Source organism: Mastigoproctus giganteus, chromosome 6, assembly GCF_048544385.1.
Source record: "Mastigoproctus giganteus isolate SK-2022 chromosome 6, ASM4854438v1, whole genome shotgun sequence".
Taxonomy (NCBI): Eukaryota; Metazoa; Arthropoda; class Arachnida; order Uropygi; family Thelyphonidae; genus Mastigoproctus; species Mastigoproctus giganteus.
Genome location: NC_143580.1, coordinates 75493226 through 75509099, shown reverse-complemented (window position 1 = coordinate 75509099; position 15874 = coordinate 75493226). Strand labels below are relative to the sequence as shown.

The window sequence follows — 15874 nt, the reverse complement described above, 5'->3', positions numbered from 1 at the left end:
AACTCTAACGAAACTACCAATCTGTACTTTTAACCTTTCTTTATGTTCAACATACAAACTACAATCATATAATAAATTATTCCAAGTCGCAGGTTGACCACAAGTACATAAATGACAGCTGACCAGACCTAAGTAATGTAGTTTATAATTCAATGACCCATCGCCAGTTAACATAAACGACTTTTCCATAGAGGGGAAAAAACATTTGTTTTTACTATCAAAAGTAAATGTAACTCTGGGAATGAACAATCTAGTCACCTGCCCAGTTACATCAAGATCTCATTCTGTTGCCATATACCAATCAACTGTGTTAGAACATTTTTCTTAGCTTTAGATTTATCTGTAGTGATATCTGAAGTAATATTCACGAAATAAACTAACTATTCCTTTTTTAATGTAATAACAAAAGGCCCAATGCACAATATACAAATCTAGAGGCAAGTGCCCAGCCAATACCTGCATGCCATTCCTTGAGACTTCTGCACAAAACTAGAAATAACACAAAGCTGCATCGATAACAATTTCTGTTTAAATTTAACATTAATAACTCTGAAGCACCATGCTGATGCTCCATACGCAACTATGGGTAAGAAAACTTTCTTATAGTATAAATTTAAAACCCTCATTTTCAACCCCCAATCTGACTTAGTTAATCGAATTATTGCTGCACTAAATTTTTTAACTTTTTCATATAAGTAATTTAAATGTGGATAAAACGATAATCTATCTTCAATTCTTATACCTAGATATTTCACCTCAGATACTAGGGGAATCTGCCTCGACTTAATTGAAGCTTTTGGCGTGCGCGCATAATTTAGTTTCCCCTTAAGCAGCATCATGACAGTTTTAGTTGTAGATATCAATACTTTATGCAGATCAGCACATAACACTAGACTTTGTAACAGTGTGGGCAACGTTGAGTCCCATTAGAGGCCCAGCAGCTAAATAACTGGAGGAACAACAATACACGACACTACACATATACAAAATCCATATACCCTTAAACCTCTGGCATTGGTTATGTGGTGATGGGGGAACCTCTGGTGCCATTTGACACTAAACACACTACACTCTAGACTTTCTAACGATTGGGCCACTTATTTCAAGCTGGATTTACCAGTAACATATAGAATGAAACCATCTGCATAAGCAATCTTGTGCAGATTTTCAGCTGACTGTTCTAGCCATAAACTAAGTACTAAATTCCAAAAAAGTGGGTTTAATACAGACCCTTGAGGACACTCTCTCAAAAGATTTCTATTAGACCATTAGGAATTGTATATTGAATCGATTGAATTATGACCGATATTGAAACATCATAATCAGGACCGACGCTAGGGGATTGTAAGTGTGGCACATGCCACAGACGCTGCCTACAATAGGCGCTGCTAGATGCACTACTCCATATACACCGATGAGCCAAAACTTTATGACCACCTACCTAATATGATGTTGGTCCTCCACGCGCAGCCAAAACAGCTCATATCCGGCGCTGCATGGACGCTACAAGATTTCTAAATGAGTTTTGTGGTATTTGGTACCAACACATAACCAGCAGATCCTTTAATGCTTGTAAGGTCTGTGGTTGAGACGCTGCAGATCAGAGTTGCTGTTCCAACACAAACCAGAGATGCTCGATGGGATTGATGTCTGGGGAAATTTGGAGGCTAGGGCAATACCTGGAAGTCTTCCTCACATTCTGTGAACCAGTCTTGAACAATCAGGGTGGTGTGGCATGGCACATTATCCTGCTGAAAGACAGCACCGCCAGAGGGGAAGACCATTGTCATGAAAGGGTGTACATGGTTAGCAGTGATGTTTAGGTAGGTGGTAGACGTCAGAGTGCCCGGCACATGGATGACTATACCCAGGGTATCCCAGCAGAATATTGCCCAAAGCATCACACTGCTGCCACCGGCTTGTTTTTGTCCCATGGTAAACCCAGGTGCCATAATTTCCCCAGGTAAATAACGAACATGTACCCAACCATCCACATGGTGCAACAGGAAACGTGATTCATCGGACCGGACGACCTGCTTCCAATCACTCAAGGTCCCGTTTTGATGCTCATGTACCCATTGTAGGTGCTGTCGCCGGTGAACCGTGGCTAGCTTGGGCACTCGGAGTGGCCTGCGGCTACACAGCCCCATTTTCAGCAGGGTTCGATGACGGGAGTAATGTGTGTTGTGACACATTACTTCTGTCACCAGCATTCCAATTGCCGGCGAGTTGCGCCACTGGCGCCCTTCTGTTGCCACATACCATGTGGGAGAGCCTTCGCTCACCTCGAGCATCGATGAGCTGTGGTCGTCCAACACCTCGCCGTCGGTTCGTGGGTATCTCTTCCTCGGACTGCTTTTGGTAGGTACTAACCACGGCTGACCGTGAGCATCCCACCATCCGTGCCCTTTTGGATATGATCTGACTCAGTCGTCTGTCCATTACAATTTGGCCTTTGTCAAACTCGCTTAAGTCCGCTACCTTTCCCATCTGAAGAACAAGAGTAATACTGTTTAATTCAGTATCAGGTGTTTTTTGTACTGTGTTCCGAGCTGCGCACCCGCCGTTGTTCACCTGCAGTTGCTTCGATTTGGATTACGACTCGCTGTCAAATTGTTTTGGCTCATCGGTGTATATGCGTGTTAATAAGATACGATGTGAATTAGGCGCCATTACAAGGTTTGCCTCATTTGCCACAAATGCTAGTGCCAGACCTGAGCATAATATGGTGATTTTCTGTGTACTTTTTTGAGAATTTAACTAAAAATGAAATACTGTACAGTAGAATTCCTCTTATCGGACATGATCGGGGCCGGCAATTGGTTGATAGTAACCGAAAAAGTCTGTTAAAGCGTGGATCATAAAAAAGTATAGATACGTACCTCAAAACTTTTATTTTCTCAAAACACATACATGTACAGGTTGATTTTTTATTTATCGTACCATTTTATTCAAACGAAGAACATAAAATATTGTTTATAAACAAAAATTAACATTTGAACTATTTTAACCATGTTTGTAAATTAATGCCACAATGTGCATAATGTAGCCTTCTCGTTTATCAAAAATGTGTCGCAGTCGGAGTGCGAATGCATTTTACCACTTGAATGTATATTAAAATATATTTATTTAAGTGTTACTACATCTTTCTACCTTAATTATATTGGCAACGTTTCAAGGTTTTACTGAACCCGGACTGTATATTGACCATAGAACCCCAGGGGCTCACATCTGGTGAGTATGGGCTTGGCACACCCAGGGTCCTGAGCTGGATATCATCATTCTTCTCTTTCTTGGCGATTCCTTTCTACTTCTCTCTCTCTCTCTCTCGGGTATCTTAGAAATTTTTTTTGGCTGGTGCAGCCTAAGCCTCAGGCTTCCTTGCACCATACCCTAATAATAATATCTAATACTAATTGTGGAAAGAAGATGATATATGGTTTGTTATTCGTATAGATTAAATGACAACTAAGTGCGTTATACGTTGTAAATATATTTTAAAATGTATTTTTGAAGTGTTACATTTAAAATCCACATCGCTCTACACTTAGAATGTTGACAACGCTTCAAGGTTCTACAAAATCCTGGCTTCAGACTTGAAGACGGTGTTCAGCAGAACCTTGAAATGAGTGTAGATTGATATGGTAACACTTCCATAAATACATTTTAAAATACATTCATGTGGTATAACAGTGTATTTAGTTGTCATTTAATATATACGTGTGACTAACCACATATTGTCCCCTTTCCACACAATTAGGCCACGCCAATCCTTTATTTAACCCCAGGGGCTCACATCTATTGAGTATGGGCTTGGCACACCGAGGGTCCTGAGCTGAATATCATCATTCTTCTCTTTCTTGGTGATTCCCTTCTACTTCTGACTCTTGCTCTCTCTCTTTCTCAGGGTAACTCAAATTTTTTTTTGGCTGGTGCAGCATAAGCCTCAGGCTTCCTTGCACCATATGGCTAATAATAATAATAATAATAATATCAGTGTATCGGTTAGAAACTACGTAGTCAAACATTTCTGCATCGTCCAAAATTTCATTTTCCAACAAATCAGTGATTATTTGTTGGAAAATGAAAGTTAGTTGAGTCAATTATAGGTCTTCTTGCTGTAAATCTTTGGAATCTGCAGTTTTCCTGAAATCAGTTATGTTCTTTATTATCATTTTGTAGTTCATGACTTTTATTAGCGTGGTTAATCCTCGGACTGAACTTTAATGTTAAATGTTGAACTTGGAATTTCGTTCTGTTTCAATGCTAGTGCTATATTGTAAACACTTGTTTAGCTTTGATGACCTATAACGAATCTACAAAACTTATATTCGTGTTTTTTTTTTTTTTCCCCCAAAATTTAATTCAAAAACTTTAACCGATTTTCGTTCCTTTAGACATTCTAGAACCCCTTGATCAATAGACTGGGTCAAAGATGTTATTTTCACTGGTAAAAACATAGCTTTTGAGTTCCTTACTATTAGGATGTAAAGGAGCATTGTCCAGAAAGAGAATAGTCATTTCAGGTAGATTTATTTTTTAGGTCGGTATACATGGGGTTTGTACCTTCTGTAAAAATACTCTTGCCTCAGGTTAAAAGCTGAAAGGGGCGCCAAAAGAAAGATTAAATAATTTTGCCCACGTTACATCATTCACAGTAGGGTGCAATTTTTCATTCTTGCTCCAGGTACTAAAATAGCTCTACGCGGCATTATAAACCAGTCTTTGACAAAAAGGGGCTTTTTTTGAGTTCAGTTGCATTGCTGCAGGCTACCTTTTTTTCTCTTAGGATTTTTTTTTTTTGCATGTTGTTGAGGCATGTTCCAGTTTTTTGCTATAGTTTTTATAAGTAACACTTATAATTTAGATTTGATTCGTCCATATTGTACAGTTTATCTCTGTTGAAAAATGACATTAAAACTTAAATTTTGAGCCGAAGGCTGATCAGCGAATAATCCTCTCCGCTAATACCCAATAAATGAATAACATGACAACTTTTCTAATGCCTACGCCATCCGACACTTGCTATAAAACTTTCTGCACCATCAGTCTTTTGATGGAAGACTTTTCTTTGATGCTGCTTTTATGTGTCCGCAATTTGGCGTTCCCATTGTCTTTCGTGCATAAACCACAGCCATTATGTATTGCCTACTACCTTTAATTTTGGTTTCTTGAAAGTGCAGCAATCCTTGTGAAAAAACTGAATACAAATCCTGTATTTTTGCTAATTTTTACTCTTTTACCCACATCTAATTCATTAGCATTTCTTTAAATTTTTATTATTATTTTTTTTTATTTGTAAAATAATAAGAGGAGTTTACCTCAATATAGTGCGTAGAACACTTCCGTATGATACCCTCCAGAAATTAAAACGGAAAAAACGAAAAAATCGACAACTTACCGGTTTAGAGTAAAATATAAATAATTAAAAAAAATCAATTTAACACAATTCAAATCAATTTAAAATAAATAAAAATCAAATTAACGCAATTAAAAGAATCTAACGAAAATATTCAAAACGATTTTCCTTCCTGAAGCTGACAACGCTTTTCGACCGTATGTCGTGATCACAGGATTTTTATTTATATAGAAACTTACCTGTATCGAGTCTTTCAGAGCATTCAACTTAGTTTTCATAGAAACTCCCTTTTCTCATCCATATTTCATTTATTTACATATCGTAATTACAATAACAAATAATTTTACTAATGTAAAAACGGTTTGGAACTAACACAACTGACCGCTTGGGAAGCATGCAACTCAACAGGCGGACGGGGTATACTAACCGCAAGCATTCTGGACCAACGTGCCGTGGACATCATTCAGTGTTTAAAAAGAGGGAAGCTGTTGTAATAGGGTTTTAGGAGCATCAGCGACTAAAGCCATATTGCTCCTTATATACACTGTAAATTGCGTTTGTTCTGCATGACTGATCGGTTTTCTGTTTGCTGGACGAAAAATCCGAGTTTCCGGTAGAAAAAACCATGCTACCGTCGCCCGACGACCGACTGACTCAGCCACGTTGTGAAAAGGGCCCATAAAAATTATTACATTGTCGACGGGACTCGAACTCTGGTCTTTTTCACCCGCTTTGGGGAGGACGGCGATTCTACAAACTGTGCTACGTACGAGGGAAAAGCGGAAAGCGAAGTATCGGTTAATCTGGTGAGAGCTTCTACTGAATTCGAATCTAAAGTAAAATTTAGTATTTAAAACATTAATAAGGGAATAAAATCAGGTGGATATTGTATGGATTGACATACCAATTTAGTATAAAAATGCTGTTGGACGGATTGCCAAAAAATTACTTTCCAGATGTGTTTTAAGGTTTTTGATATATCGGATTCGGATACTTTCATTATCCGAATCTTTTATTATCATAATTTTTCTAAAGTAAAATTTAGTATTTAAAACATTAATAAGGGGATAAAATCAGGTGGATATTGTAGGGATTGACATATTGTACGCCAGTTCATATATTTTTGTATTACTGTGTAGAACGTTTGTCTTTTCAGCCTACATAACATGGAAATCAGCCGATTACCATGTTGTATGGACCGAAATGTCAGGATAACTCGCGAGATAAGCATTCACTCCCTCCAACTGACTGCAGTCTCGATGGAAGAGGTTTGAGAGTTCCTCCGGCCTCTGACGGAATGAATTCATAAAGGAATTCGAATCCGTACGCTCTAAATGAGTGATAAATGGCTATTCTACTGTAGTGTCGTAGAAGACCCAGAAGTCACAGTTGCAGTACTAATTGAAATTGGAGTTCTCACAAAAATCAACTGCGGTGCCGAACTTAAGCTTCGAAAGATAAGACAGTCGTGCAGAGTCCGTAATTTGGGTGATGCCTTATTATAGTTTCGGTCGTTATTCTCAGATTTTCTTTCTGCTTTCCCTAGTAGTGACTTGCATAACGGATATTTTGTTTTAGTGCCCAAAAATTTATAAATCAAAATGAATCAATACACCAGTTGTCGCAGCTGGTATGATAACGCTACCAGTTTGGCGGAAATGGATAATGGATAATTTTTCAGGTAGATTTTTCTTAGATGAAGAATATATATTACAGTTCAGAGCTGTGGCTCATAGCTACCGGATTGATCTTTCGCAAGTGAATTAAAAAAGAGAAATCTGTCTGTAAACAGTTGAACAAAAATATGGATAATATATAAATCTAGTGAAGTAATTGGATTGTTCGTTCTAATTATTCATGAGCAGTATAATTAATGGTCTAGTTTGAGTTTTTACAAAATTACATTTTCATCGCTGTCATGTTAAACGATGACGAAGTCCCCCAGAATATAAAATGCGACTTTTTTTGTTTATGATGTGACGAAGAAAGAAATAATAATATTTTGAACATTGATTAACAATGAATGAAGAAATTTTAATCGAATTTAATCGATTTGCTAATTAATACCTTGATAAGTCACTTTACTTAAACCATTATTTTAAACACCCATATGAATAACTTTCGTTGTGTGCTTGATTAGAACAGCACAAGGAAAAGCTATAAATAAGAAACCGAGACACAAGTTCAAGCTTATATTTTCCATCCAAGTGAAAAACACAGTATCTGAATTGCACAATTCTCTGGAATGTCCGTTCTCTACTTACAATAACGTAAGAGACAAAAATAAATGGAAATCACAGTCAAGCAGGAATAACCCCCAGAGTCTCGGTATAAATGTCTCATCCAAAGATCAAAATGTCTTAGTTTTGTATTGAAAGACCCGTTGATCGACAAGTAACATCACATTTGTATGTCATCTGACATTCAGGTACTTGATATTAATATCTGTTTAGTAGGAAGTTACTTTCACGATCAGCTTTTCCTCGTGTTTCTCGACCAGTTCACTCAGTTTTTAATATAGTGTCTATAAAACGCCATAGATGGCACCATTGTGTTCACTCGTCAAAATTTAAACTTTACTCTGCGCTTTACTGCGCAGACTAGATGGCGCCACTTACTTATTTCGGAATTTGAATTTATTTTTAGCAGGAATAGTAATGAAATTCGGTTCGTCCCTTTTGATTTGCAGCACTTTCATAGTTGGCCTTCGGGCTGAAATTTAGGAAGGTTTGTCTTCATTGAATTTGCAGACTATTTGCAAGAAGCCTGCGCAGTGTTGTTCAGCAAAAAGGAAGGAAGAACATGGGAAAGGGTAATAAAAAAGAAAGGAACTGTGATCAATATCCTACATGATCTAGTAGTCTATGAGGAAGGTAGCAGAAAACGGTATCGCTCAATAAAACAGGCACTGATCCCAGAACGGGGGAAAATCCGATAAAGTCTTCTGTAATCACAAGGCACCCCCCCCCCCGTTTATTAAATGTATCCACTTCAGTCATCTTTCTTTGAATATTTTCATGGCAGCAGCAGCAGCGGAATCTCTGTAGTTGTAAGGAGAGTCATTCAGTCAGCCGAAGCTGTCCAGAGATAACACACCACTGATCTGAGATCCAGCAGGCACATCCACAAGTGACGTATGATAAAATAGTTTATACCAGCCAATCACCAAGTTTGAAAGGTCCAAATTTTCTAGCATGATTTGAGCCACTCCCATGAGCACTTTTTTTTCCATACGGCCGTAGTCACCCCACACCGCCACCTATTGATGACAATTGAAAAAAAAAAAAAAATAAAAATAAATAATGGTCAAGCACCTGTATGACACTTAAAATACTTTTATTTATATATGTTTAAATGAAATAAAATTTCAGTATTTTTATTAATTTTAAAATAAATAAGGTATGCAAATGTTTCCACCTTAAAAGTTATTTAATTAAAGTATCAGACTATCAAAAGAAATTATATTATAATAAATTAATTATTAAATGTTCTACAAAATAAATTTATAATAATTATAAAACTTGAGAAACAATTTTTTTATGGGGCAAATGTATGAGAGAGAGAGAGAGAGAGAGAGAGAATTAAATAATATATTAAATTATAATATTTGATCAAAAAATAGATATTTCCTACTAAATAGAGTTTTTGTCTACATATGCTTGTAGATGGTAAAAGAAAAATACCATGTAATATTGTTATTTATTCTTTATATAATATTTAATAGTAACTATTACAAAACCTAAAAAATTATAAAATTTTTATAGTATGAAAACTTTGATTATTTTCCTTCGGAAAGAGACTCCAGCAAGGTTTTGAACATAGGTAATAAAATTATTAATTTAAAAATTGTACAGGGTATTTTGTAATTATGCGATGCCATTTACAGGATGTCTTCCTCTGTTGAAAATATGTAAAAAGGTTCATATGAATATGGATTCTTACTGCGCGAACACGATTGATAGCCACTTTTCTCTGCGGCTATTATTTAGCAAATTGATAAACAAAGCGTTTGAATAACAACATCTAATTGTGTTTTATATGCCCTTTTAAGCTAAATCACAAGTGTTGTAATACAACAGTAAACAAGGTCTCCTATGACAATAGCAGATCTTGAGCATAATTGAAGATTATGCTCAGATATTAATATTAGGGTATTAGAATCCTGAATATTCATAAGGCACACGCTTGGGCAGAAGGGAATCTAATCTCATTCTGGTTATGCGACATTAGCAACTCTTCTTAATATGTGGTATGGATAATGGGTGACCATTTTATTGATCCGCATATTTTTCTCGCGGGACTTATGGGTCCTTGCACTTGGAGTCTCAGGACAATATTGTTTTCATTTATAGATGACATGCTTTTAATAATTAGATAATGATTTATGCACGATGGAGCGCTAACTCACTGTAGTGATGAACAGGACAAGAGTAGTCTTGTATGGCCAGACGGCTCATCATGTAAAAATACACTTCGACTTTTATCCCAAAAAAAAAAAAAAAAAAAAAAAAACAGTCATTCAAAAAAATCCTTTGAAATTTTTTGAATGACACTATTTATCCGAAATAAGTAAATTGCCTTGTGGAAGAGAGTGACGATTCAAGATTTTTGTGTGTTAATGGTTATTACGTCATGCTGAAGCGTTTTCAAGCAAGCTGTGAACATTTGAGCACTTGTATCTGTTTAAAAGATAAATTAAAAAAAAAAAAAAAAGCGTACTTTGTTCGTCAGTAAGTATAAATGTTGTCATTAGATAAAATCAATAAATCCAACACGTATTGGATTTGTTGATTTTACCAAATAGCGCGTATAAAACCACAGTTGTAATGACTCATGCATATGAATTTTTCTTTTTTTCTTTTTTACTACTGAGGAAAAGATTCACTTAATTGCATTGCATAGTTATGGAAAACTCTTCTTCCCTAATGGTCAGGAAAACATTACCTGTAAGACACATTTCCTGTAGTTTTCGTGGAATGCTAATTGCTGTTGGTACAAGGGATCCAATGTTCTCCTAACTGTAGAAGTTTTGGCCTTGGCAACACACTTCCTGCCGTTTACCAAATATAACTTGACATAAGGAGCTGAAAAAAATTAAAGAAATACCATCAGAATATAAAAACCTTAGTACCGGTTTCTCAGTGCAAAAGCAGGAGTATTGTATATTACACGATAGCGTAGTGGTTTTCGATCTTCTTTTAATAACGGCACCCCAAGTAATTTATTTTATTTTGTGGCACCCCTACTCAATTTTCTGCCTGTTAGATCCGATTCCGGAGCAATATGGCCTTAGTTGCTAATGCTCCTAAAAAAACCAAATAATAAACAAACAGATCCAATTCTCTCACTATATATATATATATTAAAAATATATGTTATATGATAGTTATTACAATAATATAACTATAAACAAAATTGCAATTCATAAAACAAATTATATACAGTATATATATTATAATTTTATTCTTTATATGGAGGTACTAAATAAACATCAATTATAGATCACCACAGAATTAAAACGATACCATACACCTTTTTATAATGAAATAAATATATAAATTAAAATAAATAAATAAACTTAAGGAACTTATACCCAAATTACGTGGCCCCCTGGAATGTTGTTGCGACACCCCGGTTGAAAACCACTGATAGTCTAATGTTTTTCTTAAAAATATAGTTAAGTCCACTTAATTATGATAACTTCCCTTATAGAAAGCCTTCATAAAAGCACTGTCAATTTATTTTATGTTTTTTATAAATATTAATAGACGTCGCGTCGGTTGTAATAAATATTTTATGCTATTTTTTTTTTAAGCGTAATAGCATAGACATAACAAATCACTGAATTTGAACCACCTCATCCGTAATGGACTATGCAGCAGTATAAACAGCCGAACAGCTTTGTATGCTTTAGCAGTGGTAATTTACATCATGTGCAAGTCAAAGTGATAAAGTAGCAGTTATGGGACCTGCTAAAGATATCACGGAATTTCAAAGGGGCATGATTGAGAGAGCTCGTGCGCCTGGTGCTTCCATATCGGAAACGGCATGTCTTGTCGGTTGCTCACAGCTACTGTCATTTAGGTATACAAAAATGGTGTGGAACGGGACAAATCACCTCCCGCCGACAGAACTGTAAAGGATTAGGCAAGGTTCGTGATAAGCGAAGGGTTCAGCGCGTTTTACGGGCTCAAAGCAGGTCACTGTGCGTCAGTTGAAATCGCAATACAGTATAGGAAATTCAAGAACAATTTCCCAATGCTTTGAGTCTATCGTCGACAGAACTGTAAAGGATTAGGCAAGGTGGATGTTTGTGATAAGTGAAGGGTTCAGCGCGTTTTACGGGCTCAAAGCAGGTCACTGTGCGTCAGTTGAAATCGCAATACAGTATAGGGAATTCAAGAACAATTTCCCAAATGACGATGCACTGCACAGATGTATGGGGTTACACAGTATACGACACAAGAAACAACCTCTCCTCGCCGCTGCTCATCGTCGGCGGCGATTGCTGTGGTGTCTACAACACGCTCGTTGGACACTGGAGGACCTGAAACGAGTTTGCTCGTCGGTTAAGTCCAAATACCTGGTGCAAAAAGCCGACGGATACCTTCCTATGGCGCAAGCAACGCGAGTCCATGGACCCATCTTGTTTGGTGCTGACTATTCAGGAAGGTGGCTGTGGTTGCTTAATATGAGGCCTGTTTTTCTGGCAAAAACTAGGACCCCTGGTGCGTATGAACCAACGTTTCAATTTTGAGTCTATCGGCAGCTCTTAGGAGGCCTTGTGCACCCTGTCATGTTGCATTTTTTACCGGACAGAAACGGGATTTTCCAGGAAATGCGCCTTGTCGTCGGGCTCGCGCTATGAACAAGTGGTTCGTGAATAATGAAGATATTACCTATATTGGCCTTCAAATTTGCCTGACCCCAGTCCAACTGAACACCTGTGGGATGTTTGGAAAGGAAAGTGAGGTGTATGTACACTCAACTGCCGTCTATTCCGACACTCTGAAAAGCCTTGCATGCAGCATGGCTGCAGATCTCTACCATCATCTAGTGGAGTAAATGCCTAGGGAATAGTGTTTGTTATCCGTGCGAACAGTGGCTCAACACGGTATTAGGTACTTGTTCATAATTCAGTGGTCATAATTCATGAAATTGAGTGTACATGCATAATGCACCTATTTGTCTTTACCATATCGTCCGTCTGCATATTACAACTCGACTCCCAGTGGACGGAGTTTCATTAATTGTATATTTCAGCCATATAAAATAATTTGTTGAACCGTTCCAAATTTCATTAAAATAGAATTAACAGAAATCTGGCAATTATTATTTATTTATTTTTTTGTAGATGCTGGCCGTCTTGCATGCTTATGAGCGGCTAATGGATAAAACCCTGGGGTCCGCTAATTTCGACATACGAATACGAATAGTCTCATGTAATAACTCGACTCTAAGTGGATGGATTTTCCTGAAATTTTATAATTGGTCCTTTTAAAAAGTTTTGTAGAGCCATCCCAAATTTTACCTAATTGGATCAGTTAAAATTCGAATATTATTGTTTGTCGGTCCGCATGTAATAACTTGACTCCCGGTGGATGGATTTTCTTGAAATATTATATTTTGGCCGTTCCGTAAGATTTTTTGACCCTTCTCAAATTTCATTAAAACTTCATATTAAAAGTTTCCATATTATTACTGTTTGTTAACGCTTCTGAAGCGTAACGCACTGCATTGTATGCGATATCTGATTTACAATCAGATATCGCAGTGAAGCAGTGACAGACCAGTTTGTGTACTAGGTTTTAACATTGTGTAAACAAGTAGCAAAAATATATACAGCGAATTCCTGTTATAGCACTTTTTAAGGGACCGTCCCAAAAGAGGACTATAAGCGGGACCCATTCCAATTTCACAGGATTGATCACGGGATCGAAAGAAAAGAGCGCTAAAAGCTGAACAGCACTATAAGCGAGAGCGTTATAACGGGTGTTTACTGTATTGAATAACACTTTTCATTTATTATGATTTCTCCTAGGAGACACCCGGTTACAGCCATTGACGGGGGAGGGAATATACATATTCTATTACGCAACAGAAAATAATATTATATACAATTTTACATTATATATTACTTGTTACTAAATTACACAATACATGTAATACTTATCATAATTATACGATATATGCAATACTTATCATCATAATTATACGATACATGTAATAACTTGTAATCTGCTTAAGACTTACACTGCTTAATAAATATAAACGAGTAAAACTTAATACTGCTGCATTTAAAGCATACTATCACTATATTTACATTAGCACGGATATTCGCAGCTGACCAGCATACAGAATACAGTATAATACAGAATAAAAACGCAAAAGTTCATTTTTACTGTTTCCAGCAATCACTTTCTTCTGCCGGAGTAGAGTGGAGTAAGTGAGACATATCCAGGATAGTGTTTCTAGATGAGGTCAGGATTCCTGATAGCTATTGTATGGAGGTTCTTGTTTACGTTTTATTACATTTGTATCTGTGGGTAGCAGTTTTCGAGAACTTCTTTTCTGTATGTTTGGCTTGTGCAGAGTTTTTCAGGATTGATAATGCGACCCTAAGTTGTGGTTCCTTATTAGCAACTCATCTTTGTTTTACTCCGGGTGTTATTATCCACTCTCGGGCTTTTGCTGAATCCAGCCGTCCCGTTAAGATCTGAGCAAGTGGCATTCCTTGTTGTGATCGTTTTTCTCCAGGGTGTGACCTCTGAATTGGAGTAAGTATAGCTCTTGAGATGGTAAAATGCCTACCTGTCATTCTGTTTAGCCATCTCAAAAGCCAGTATATATACTGCTTTCACGAGCTGATGACCAGATTTGTGATGCGTATAGAGGAATAAAAAATTATTTATTAAATTATTATATTAGGGTCACCCGTAATTCATTACATAAACCTGTATTTTGTGTCTGTAAGTTGCGTGTCTTCTCTGGTCGATTTTCCTGTTTTTTCGACGAAAAAACCCGTTTCTGAGGAAGAAGACCTTGCTATCTATGCCTCAGATCGACTATCGACGGGATTCGAATCTGGGCTTTTTCCATATGGTGTGGGGAGGACGGTGACGATACCACTATGCTACCCGCGCAGACGCGCATATAGAGGAATAGGAATAACACATCTATTGATGTACTGGTTCATTAAATTGGGATTTCTAATACCGGAGAGTTCCTGCCTGGTTGTCCAGAGCGCCGCTTATGTTTTCCTACGGATGTAAGCAAAGTGCGGAAGGAAGTTCAGCCCTTCCTTAGAAGTTATAAGTCATGAAAGTAGGCAATTAAAAATTGCTATATAGTCTCAGGCTGTAAAGTTACAATCAAAGTTGTGAAAGTCTTGGTTATTTTTTTGGGTGGTTGGGAGGAGGCATAGACTATTTGCGTCATAGTGCACTATTTACCATTGTTTGGTATAATTCAGATGGTGTGTATCGCGTGTCATGGCTGTAGAGGTCATTGACATGTGAAAACTGAAATAACTGGAATAACTAATGGACCATTGAACAACCCTGGCCCTTCCACCTAAGGTCAAATAACAACAGCGTTCATTTTAAGAATTCTTTCAGTCTGGACTCCACCTATAATCAAAGATGTGGATACTCATATCTATGTAATAATTTACAAGTTAGTAACTGACCGGTGATAATAAATGTAATTCATGTATTAATTAACTTTATTATTACTAATCAGTTAATAATTGTTAATTATTACATCGATAGGAGATTATGTCGTTTTAATTTATTTATCCCTCTGGATAAAGGGATGGTTGAGTGGGAGAAGACACAGAGTAGTAATTAATAGATATTGCTCTTCGTGGACTAATGCTATTATTGGTGTCATCCAGGGGTCCGTGTTGGACCCATTGTTGTTTTCTGTATTTATCAATGATATTGATGAAGGTATATCTGGCTCAATGTCCAAGGTTGCAGACGATACGAAGGTTGACAGGGTTGTTAATGACAGTAGGGACGGTACGCTTCTGCAACAGAATCTGGAAAAATTTAGCAGGTGGGCTGAGAGAAGGCAACTGAAGTTTAACATTGACAAATGCAAATTGCTGCATATGGGTAGCAGTATCCCCAGAGTAACATACTAACTGTGCGGTACTATACTCAGGGTAATAGAGAATGCAAAAGGCCTGGGGGTAATTGTGCAGTCAGATATGAAGTTTTCTGAGCAGTGCAGGCAGGCTGCAAGAGTACCTCATGGGGTCTTGTCAATGATATATAGGAATTTTGCTAGCAGGGATAAAGAAGTGATTATCCCTTAGTATAAGGCAATGGTCAGGCCACACGTTGAGTACTGCATACAGGTCTGGAGGCCTAATTTTAGGAAAGATGCTGCTGGAACGAGTACAGAGAAGGGCAACAAGATTTGTGAGTGGAACAAAGGGTTGCTGCTACAAAGAAAGGCTTAAGTTCTGCAAATTGCTGAGTGTGGAGACTAGGCACCTGCGAGGTGATA

The 15874-nt window shown here is 37.2% G+C and overlaps 1 protein-coding gene across 1 annotated transcript in view; it reads right to left on the bottom strand.

Annotated features, from left to right (window-relative positions):
* Positions 1-7595: 7595 nt before the first annotated feature.
* The window catches only part of LOC150084414 (regulating synaptic membrane exocytosis protein 2-like), a 547165-nt gene continuing 538886 nt past the window's right edge, over positions 7596-15874 (bottom strand). The window contains exons 20-21 of the mRNA XM_090376052.1: positions 10304-10443; positions 7596-8618 (exon numbers count right to left, since the gene is read on the bottom strand). Of these exons, the coding sequence (XP_090232178.1) occupies positions 8427-8618; positions 10304-10443 (332 nt within the window). The 3' untranslated portion in view covers positions 7596-8426. The remainder of the gene's footprint in view (positions 8619-10303; positions 10444-15874) is intronic.